The sequence below is a fragment of the Oncorhynchus tshawytscha genome, unplaced genomic scaffold (assembly GCF_018296145.1).
Source record: "Oncorhynchus tshawytscha isolate Ot180627B unplaced genomic scaffold, Otsh_v2.0 Un_contig_7912_pilon_pilon, whole genome shotgun sequence".
Taxonomy (NCBI): Eukaryota; Metazoa; Chordata; class Actinopteri; order Salmoniformes; family Salmonidae; genus Oncorhynchus; species Oncorhynchus tshawytscha.
Window position 1 is genome coordinate 42,501 of NW_024608802.1, and position 12,500 is coordinate 55,000.

A 12,500-nucleotide genomic window follows, 5' to 3' on the forward strand; every position below is an offset into this window, starting at 1 on the left:
ACACACACACACACACCTGTATACCTACACACACACACACACACACACCTGTATACCTACACACACACACACACACCTGTATACCTACACACACACACACACACACACACACACCTGTATACCTACACACACACACACACACACACACCTGTATACCTACACACACACACACACACACACACCTGTATACCTACACACACACACACACACACACACACACGTATACCTACACACACACACACACACACACGTATACCTACACACCTGTATACCTACACACACACACACACACACACCTGTATACCTACACACACACACACACACACACCTGTATACCTACACACACACACACACACACACACCTGTATACCACACACACACACACACCTGTATACCTACACACACACACACACACACACACCTACAGTACATTTGGGAAGTATTCAGACCCCTTCTCTTTCTCCACATTTTGTTAAGTTACAGCCTTTTTAATCCTCAAATCGACACACAATACCCCTTAATGACATCACAATACCCCTTAATGACATCACAATACCCCTTAATGACATCACAATACCCCTTAATGACATCACAATATGACATCACAATACCCCATAATGGCATCACAATACCCCATAATGGCATCACAATACCCCATAATGACATCACAATACCCCATAATGACATCACAACACCCCTTAATGACATCACAATACCCCATAATGACATCACAATACCCCATAATGGCATCACAATACCCCTTAATGACAAAGCGAAAATGGGTTTAGAAATGTTTGCATATTTATTAAAAATAAACCGAAATAAGTATTGAGACTCTGAATTGAGTTCAGGTGCATCCTGTTTCCATTGATCATCCTTGAGATGTTTCTACAACATGGAGTCCACCTGTGGTAAATTCAATTGATTGGGAAGGATTTGGAAAGGCCCTCACACCTGTCTATATGAGGTCCAACAGTTGACAGAGCAAAAACCAAAACCACACCTGTCTATATGAGGTCCAACAGTTGACAGAGCAAAAACCAAAACCACACCTGTCATATGAGGTCCAACAGTTGACAGAGTAAAAACCAAAACCACACCTGTCTATATGAGGTCCAACAGTTGACAGAGTAAAAACCAAAACCACACCTGTCTATATAAGGTCCAACAGTTGACAGAGCAAAAACCAAGCCATGAGGTCTGAAGGAATTGTCTGTAGAGCTCAGAGACAGGATTGTGTCGAGGCACAGATCTGGAGAAGGGTACCAAAACATTTCTGCAGCATTGAAGGTCCCCAAGAACACAGTGGCCTCCATCATTCTGGAAGAAGTTTGGAACCACCAAGACCTAGAGCTGGACGCCCGGCCACACTGATCAATCTGGGGAGAAGAACCCAATGGTCACTCTGAGTTCCTCTGTGGAGATGGTTGTCCTTCCGGAAGGTTCTCCCATCTCTGCAGCACTCCACCAATCAGGCCTTTATGGTAGAGTGGGCAGGCGGAAGCCACTCCTCAGTAAAAGGCACATGACAGCCCGCTTGGAGTTTGCCAAAAGGCACCTAAAGACTCTCAGACCATGAGACACAAGATTCTCTGGTCTGATGAAACCAAGATTGAACTCTTTGGCCTTAATGCTAAGCGTCACATCTGGAGGAAACCTGGTACCATCCCTACGGTGAAGCATGGTGGTGGCAGCATCATGCTGTGGGGATGGTTTTCAGCGGACTGGGAGACTAGTCAGGATCGAGGACAAAGATGAACGGAGTAAAGTACAGATCCTTGATGAAAACCTGCTACTTGGTATTATGGGGTTATTGTGATGTCATTATGGGGTACTGTGATGTCATTATGGGGTACTGTGATGTCATTATGGGGTACTGTGATGTCATTATGGGGTACTGTGATGTCATTATGGGGTACTGTGATGTCATTATGAGGTATTGTGATGTCATTATGGTGAGAGGGGGAAAAAACAATTGAATCCATTTTAGAATAAGGCTGTAATGTAACAAAATGTGGAATAAGTCAAGGGGTCTGAATACTTTCTGAAGGACACAGTCAGACCAGAAGACATACACACACACACCTGTACAGTAACACACACACACACCTGTACAGTAACACACACACACACACACACACACACCTGTACAGTAACACACACACACCTGTACAGTAACACACACACACACACACACACCTGTACAGTAACACACACACACACCTGTACAGTAACACACACACACACACACACACCTGTACAGTAACACACACACACCTGTACAGTAACACACACACACACACACACACACACACACACACACACACACACACACCTGTACAGTAACACACACACACCTGTACAGTAACACACACACACCTGTACAGTAACACACACACACACACACCTGTACAGTAACACACACACACCTGTACAGTAACACACACACACCTGTACAGTAACACACACACACACACACCTGTACAGTAACACACACACACACACACCTGTACAGTAACACACACACACACACACCTGTACAGTAACACACACACACACACACCTGTACAGTAACACACACACACACACACACCTGTACAGTAACACACACACACACACACCTGTACAGTAACACACACACACACACACCTGTACAGTAACACACACACACACACACCTGTACAGTAACACACACACACACACACCTGTACAGTAACACACACACACACACACCTGTACAGTAACACACACACACACACACACCTGTACAGTAACACACACACACACACACACACCTGTACAGTAACACACACACACACACACACCTGTACAGTAACACACACACACACACCTGTACAGTAACACACACACACACACACCTGTACAGTAACACACACACACACACACCTGTACAGTAACACACACACACACACACCTGTACAGTAACACACACACACACACCTGTACAGTACACACACACACACACACACCTGTACAGTAACACACACACACACACACCTGTACAGTAACACACACACACACACACCTGTACAGTAACACACACACACACACACCTGTACAGTAACACACACACACACACACCTGTACAGTAACACACACACACACACACACCTGTACAGTACACACACACACACACACACCTGTACAGTAACACACACACACACACACCTGTACAGTAACACACACACACACACACCTGTACAGTAACACACACACCTGTACAGTAACACACACACACACACACACCTGTACAGTAACACACACACACACACACCTGTACAGTAACACACACACACACACACACCTGTACAGTAACACACACACACACACCTGTACAGTAACACACACACACACACACACCTGTACAGTAACACACACACACACACACACACCTGTACAGTAACACACACACACACACACACCTGTACAGTAACACACACACACACACACCTGTACAGTAACACACACACACATACACACCTGTACAGTAACACACACACACACACACACACCTGTACAGTAACACACACACACACACACCTGTACAGTAAACACACACACACACACACACCTGTACAGTAACACACACACCTGTACAGTAACACACACACACACACACACACACACACACACACCTGTACAGTAACACACACACACACACACCTGTACAGTACACACACACACACACACACCTGTACAGTAAACACACACACACACACCTGTACAGTAACACACACACACACACACCTGTACAGTAACACACACACACACACACCTGTACAGTAACACACACACACACACACCTGTACAGTAAACACACACACACACACACCTGTACAGTAACACACACACACACACCTGTACAGTAAACACACACACACACACACCTGTACAGTAACACACACACACACACACACCTGTACAGTAAACACACACACACACACACCTGTACAGTAACACACACACACACACACCTGTACAGTAACACACACACACACACACACCTGTACAGTAACACACACACACACACACACCTGTACAGTAACACACACACACACACACCTGTACAGTAACACACACACACACACACACCTGTACAGTAAACACACACACACACACACCTGTACAGTAACACACACACACACACACACCTGTACAGTAACACACACACACACACACCTGTACAGTAACACACACACACACACACCTGTACAGTAACACACACACACACACACCTGTACAGTAACACACACACACACACACCTGTACAGTAACACACACACCTGTACAGTAACACACACACACACCTGTACAGTAACACACACACACACCTGTACAGTAACACACACACACACACACCTGTACAGTAACAACACACACACACACACACCTGTACAGTAACACACACACACACACACACACCTGTACAGTAACACACACACACACACACACCTGTACAGTAACACACACACACACACACCTGTACAGTAACACACACACACACACCTGTACAGTAACACACACACACACACACACCTGTACAGTAACACACACACACACACACACCTGTACAGTAACACACACACACACACACACCTGTACAGTAACACACACACACACACACACCTGTACAGTAACACACACACACACACACCTGTACAGTAACACACACACACACACACACCTGTACAGTAAACACACACACACACACACCTGTACAGTAACACACACACACACCTGTACAGTAACACACACACACACACACACCTGTACAGTAACACACACACACACACCTGTACAGTAACACACACACACACACACACCTGTACAGTAACACACACACACACACACACCTGTACAGTAACACACACACACACACACACCTGTACAGTAACACACACACACACACACACCTGTACAGTAACACACACACACACACACACCTGTACAGTAACACACACACACACACACACCTGTACAGTAACACACACACACACACACACCTGTACAGTAACACACACACACACACACACCTGTACAGTAACACACACACACACACACACCTGTACAGTAACACACACACACACACACCTGTACAGTAACACACACACACACACACACCTGTACAGTAAACACACACACACACACACACCTGTACAGTAACACACACACACACACACACCTGTACAGTAACACACACACACACACACACCTGTACAGTAACACACACACACACACACACCTGTACAGTAACACACACACACACACACACCTGTACAGTAACACACACACACACACACACCTGTACAGTAACACACACACACACACACACCTGTACAGTAACACACACACACACACACACCTGTACAGTAACACACACACACACACACACCTGTACAGTAAAACACACACACACACACCTGTACAGTAACACACACACACACACACACCTGTACAGTAACACACACACACACACACACCTGTACAGTAACACACACACACACACACCTGTACAGTAACACACACACACCTGTACAGTAACACACACACACACACACACACACCTGTACAGTAACACACACACACACACACACACACCTGTACAGTAACACACACACACACACACCTGTACAGTAACACACACACACACACACACACACCTGTACAGTAACACACACACACACACACACACACACACACACACACACACACACACACACACCTGTACAGTACACACACACACACACACACACCTGTACAGTACACACACACACACACACACACACACACACACCTGTACAGTACACACACACACACACACACACCTGTACAGTAACACACACACACACACACACACACACACACACACACACACACACACACACACACCTGTACAGTAACACACACACACACACACACCTGTACAGTAAACACACACACACACACACACCTGTACAGTAACACACACACACACACACACACCTGTACAGTAACACACACACACACACACACACACCTGTACAGTAACACACACACACACACACACCTGTACAGTAACACACACACACACACACACCTGTACAGTAACACACACACACACACACACCTGTACAGTAACACACACACACACACACACCTGTACAGTAACACACACACACACACACACCTGTACAGTAACACACACACACACACACACCTGTACAGTAACACACACACACACACACACCTGTACAGTAACACACACACACACACACACCTGTACAGTAACACACACACACACACACCTGTACAGTAACACACACACACACACACACCTGTACAGTAACACACACACACACACACCTGTACAGTAACACACACACACACACACACCTGTACAGTAACACACACACACACACACACCTGTACAGTAACACACACACACACCTGTACAGTAACACACACACACACACACCTGTACAGTAACACACACACACACACACACACACCTGTACAGTAACACACACACACACACACACACCTGTACAGTAAACACACACACACACACACACACCTGTACAGTAACACACACACACACACACACACCTGTACAGTAACACACACACACACACACACCTGTACACACACACACACACACACCTGTACAGTAACACACACACACACACACACCTGTACAGTAACACACACACACACACACACCTGTACAGTAACACACACACACACACACACCTGTACAGTAACACACACACACACACACACCTGTACAGTAACACACACACACACACACACCTGTACAGTAACACACACACACACCTGTACAGTAACACACACACACACCTGTACAGTAACACACACACACACACACACCTGTACAGTAACACACACACACACACACACCTGTACAGTAACACACACACACACACACACCTGTACAGTAACACACACACACACACACCTGTACAGTAACACACACACACACACACACCTGTACAGTAACACACACACACACACCTGTACAGTAACACACACACACACACCTGTACAGTAACACACACACACACACCTGTACAGTAACACACACACACACACCTGTACAGTAACACACACACACACACCTGTACAGTAAACACACACACACACACCTGTACAGTAACACACACACACACACCTGTACAGTAACACACACACACACACACACACCTGTACAGTAACACACACACACACACACACACCTGTACAGTAAACACACACACACACACACACCTGTACAGTAAACACACACACACACACACCTGTACAGTAAACACACACACACACACACCTGTACAGTAAACACACACACACACACCTGTACAGTAACACACACACACACCTGTACAGTAACACACACACACACACACCTGTACAGTAACACACACACACACACACCTGTACAGTAACACACACACACACACACCTGTACAGTAACACACACACACACACCTGTACAGTAACACACACACACACACACACACCTGTACAGTAACACACACACACACACACACACCTGTACAGTAACACACACACACACACACACACACACACACACACACACACCTGTACAGTAACACACACACACACACACACACACACCTGTACAGTAACACACACACACACACACACACACACACACACACACAGTAACACACACACACACACACACACCACAGTAACACACACACACACCTGTACAGTAACACACACACACACACACACACACCTGTACAGTAACACACACACACACACACACACCTGTACAGTAACACACACACACACACACACACACCTGTACAGTAACACACACACACACACACACCTGTACAGTAAACACACACACACACACACACACACCTGTACAGTAACACACACACACACACACACACCTGTACAGTAACACACACACACACACACACACACCTGTACAGTAACACACACACACACACCTGTACAGTAACACACACACACACACACACACACCTGTACAGTAACACACACACACACACACACACACCTGTACAGTAACACACACACACACACACACACACACCTGTACAGTAACACACACACACACACACACACCTGTACAGTAACACACACACACACACACACACCTGTACAGTAACACACACACACACACACACACACCTGTACAGTAACACACACACACACACACACACACCTGTACAGTAAACACACACACACACACACACACCTGTACAGTAACACACACACACACACACACACACCTGTACAGTAACACACACACACACACACACCTGTACAGTAACACACACACACACACACACCTGTACAGTAACACACACACACACACACACCTGTACAGTAACACACACACACACACACACCTGTACAGTAACACACACACACACACACACCTGTACAGTAACACACACACACACACACACCTGTACAGTAACACACACACACACACACACCTGTACAGTAACACACACACACACACACACCTGTACAGTAACACACACACACACACACACCTGTACAGTAACACACACACACACACACACCTGTACAGTAACAACACACACACACACACCTGTACAGTAACACACACACACACACACCTGTACAGTAACACACACACACACACACACCTGTACACACACACACACACACACCTGTACAGTAACACACACACACACACCTGTACAGTAACACACACACACACACACACCTGTACAGTACACACACACACACACCTGTACAGTAACACACACACACACACCTGTACAGTAACACACACACACACACCTGTACAGTAACACACACACACACACACACACCTGTACAGTAACAACACACACACACACACACACACCTGTACAGTAACACACACACACACACACCTGTACAGTAAACACACACACACACCTGTACAGTAACACACACACACACACACCTGTACAGTAACACACACACACACCTGTACAGTAACACACACACACACACCTGTACAGTAACACACACACACACACACACCTGTACAGTAACACACACACACACACACCTGTACAGTACACACACACCTGTACACACACACACCTGTACAGTAACACACACACACACACACCTGTACAGTAACACACACACACACACACACACCTGTACAGTAACACACACACACACACACACACCTGTACAGTAACACACACACACACACACACACCACCTGTACAGTAAACACACACACACACACACACCTGTACAGTAACACACACACACACACACACCTGTACAGTAAACACACACACACACACACACCTGTACAGTAACACACACACACACACACACCTGTACAGTAACACACACACACACACACACACCTGTACAGTAACACACACACACACACACACCTGTACAGTAACACACACACACACACACCTGTACAGTAAACACACACACACACACACACCTGTACAGTAACACACACACACACACACACCTGTACAGTAACACACACACACACACACCACACACACACACACCTGTACAGTAACACACACACACACACACACACCTGTACAGTAACACACACACACACACACACCTGTACAGTAACACACACACACACACACACCTGTACAGTAACACACACACACACACACCTGTACAGTAACACACACACACACCTGTACAGTAACACACACACACACACACCTGTACAGTAACACACACACACACCTGTACAGTAACACACACACACACACACACCTGTACAGTAACACACACACACACACACACCTGTACAGTAACACACACACACACACACCTGTACAGTAAACACACACACACACACACACCTGTACAGTAACACACACACACACACACACACCTGTACAGTAACACACACACACACACACCTGTACAGTAACACACACACACACACACACCTGTACAGTAACACACACACACACACACACCTGTACAGTAACACACACACACACACACACCTGTACAGTAAACACACACACACACACACACCTGTACAGTAAACACACACACACACACACACCTGTACAGTAACACACACACACACACACACCTGTACAGTACACACACACACACACACACCTGTACAGTAACACACACACACACACACCTGTACAGTAACACACACACACACACCTGTACAGTAACACACACACACACACACACACCTGTACAGTAAACACACACACACACACACACCTGTACAGTAACACACACACACACACACACCTGTACAGTAACACACACACACACACACCTGTACAGTACACACACACACACACACACCTGTACAGTAACACACACACACACACACACCTGTACAGTAACACACACACACACACACCTGTACAGTAACACACACACACACACACCTGTACAGTAACACACACACACACACCTGTACAGTAAACACACACACCTGTACAGTAACACACACACACACACACACCTGTACAGTAACACACACACACACACACACACCTGTACAGTACACACACACACACACACCTGTACAGTAACACACACACACACACTGTACACACACACACACACACGTACAGTAACACACACACACACACACACCTGTACAGTAACACACACACACACACACACCTGTACAGTAACACACACACACACACACACCTGTACAGTAACACACACACACACACACCTGTACAGTAACACACACACACACACACACCTGTACAGTAACACACACACACACACACCTGTACAGTAACACACACACACACACACACCTGTACAGTAACACACACACACACACCTGTACAGTAAACACACACACACACACACCTGTACAGTACACACACACACACACACCTGTACAGTAACACACACACACACACACACCTGTACAGTAACACACACACACACACACCTGTACACACACACACACACACACCTGTACAGTAACACACACACACACACCTGTACAGTAACACACACACACACACACCTGTACAGTAACACACACACACACACCACACACACACACACACACCTGTACAGTAACACACACACACACACACACACCTGTACAGTAACACACACACACACACACACCTGTACAGTAACACACACACACACACACACCTGTACAGTAACACACACACACCTGTACAGTACACACACACACACACACACACCTGTACAGTAACACACACACACACACCTGTACAGTAACACACACACACACACACACACCTGTACAGTAACACACACACACACACACACACACACACACACACACACACACACACACACCTGTACAGTAACACACACACACACACACACCTGTACAGTAACACACACACACACACACCTGTACAGTAACACACACACACACACACACCTGTACAGTACACACACACACACAGTAACACACACACACACACCTGTACAGTAACACACACACACACACACACACTGTACAGTAACACACACACACACACACACACACACACACCTGTACAGTCACACACACACACACACACACACACCACACACACACACACACACAGTCACACACACACACACCTGTACAGTCACACACACACACACACACACACACACACACACCTGTACAGTCACACACACACACACACACACACACCTGTACAGTCACACACACACACACACACACACACACACACACACCTGTACAGTCACACACACACACACACACACACACACACACACACACACACACACACCTGTACAGTCACACACACACACACACACCTGTACAGTCACACACACACACACACACCTGTACAGTCACACACACACACACACACCTGTACAGTCACACACACACACACACACCTGTACAGTCACACACACACACACACACCTGTACAGTCACACACACACACACACACCTGTACAGTCACACACACACACACACACCTGTACAGTCACACACACACACCTGTACAGTAACACACACACACACACACCTGTACAGTAACACACACACACACACCTGTACAGTCACACACACACACACACCTGTACAGTAACACACACACACACACACCTGTACAGTAACACACACACACACACACCTGTACAGTAACACACACCTGTACAGTAACACACAGCTGTAACACAGGGAATGTTTCTCCAGCCCTTCAGCAGGAGGTTGTTCAGGCAGAGTCCCAGTCTGAAGTGTCTCATTACCTTCCTCCCTGCTACCCCGACGCCGACACACCTCAACACGTCTACCTGTTTGACGACAGTATCCTTCACCTGGACTGTGTGTGTGACTCCAGGTTAAACTGTGTGTGTGTGACCAGGTTAATGTGTGTGACCAGGTTAATGTGTGTGTGTGTGTGTGACCAGGTTAATGTGTGTGTGTGTGTGTGACCAGGTTAATGTGTGTGTGTGTG

The 12,500-nt window shown here is 46.4% G+C and overlaps 1 protein-coding gene across 1 annotated transcript in view; it reads left to right on the plus strand.

Annotated features, from left to right (window-relative positions):
• The window catches only part of LOC121843834 (DNA-directed RNA polymerase I subunit RPA49-like), a 34,678-nt gene that overhangs the window by 10,847 nt on the left and 11,331 nt on the right, over positions 1–12,500 (plus strand). Inside the window, exon 6 of the mRNA XM_042313699.1 lies at positions 12,239–12,349. Within this exon, the coding sequence (XP_042169633.1) occupies positions 12,239–12,349 (111 nt within the window). The remainder of the gene's footprint in view (positions 1–12,238; positions 12,350–12,500) is intronic.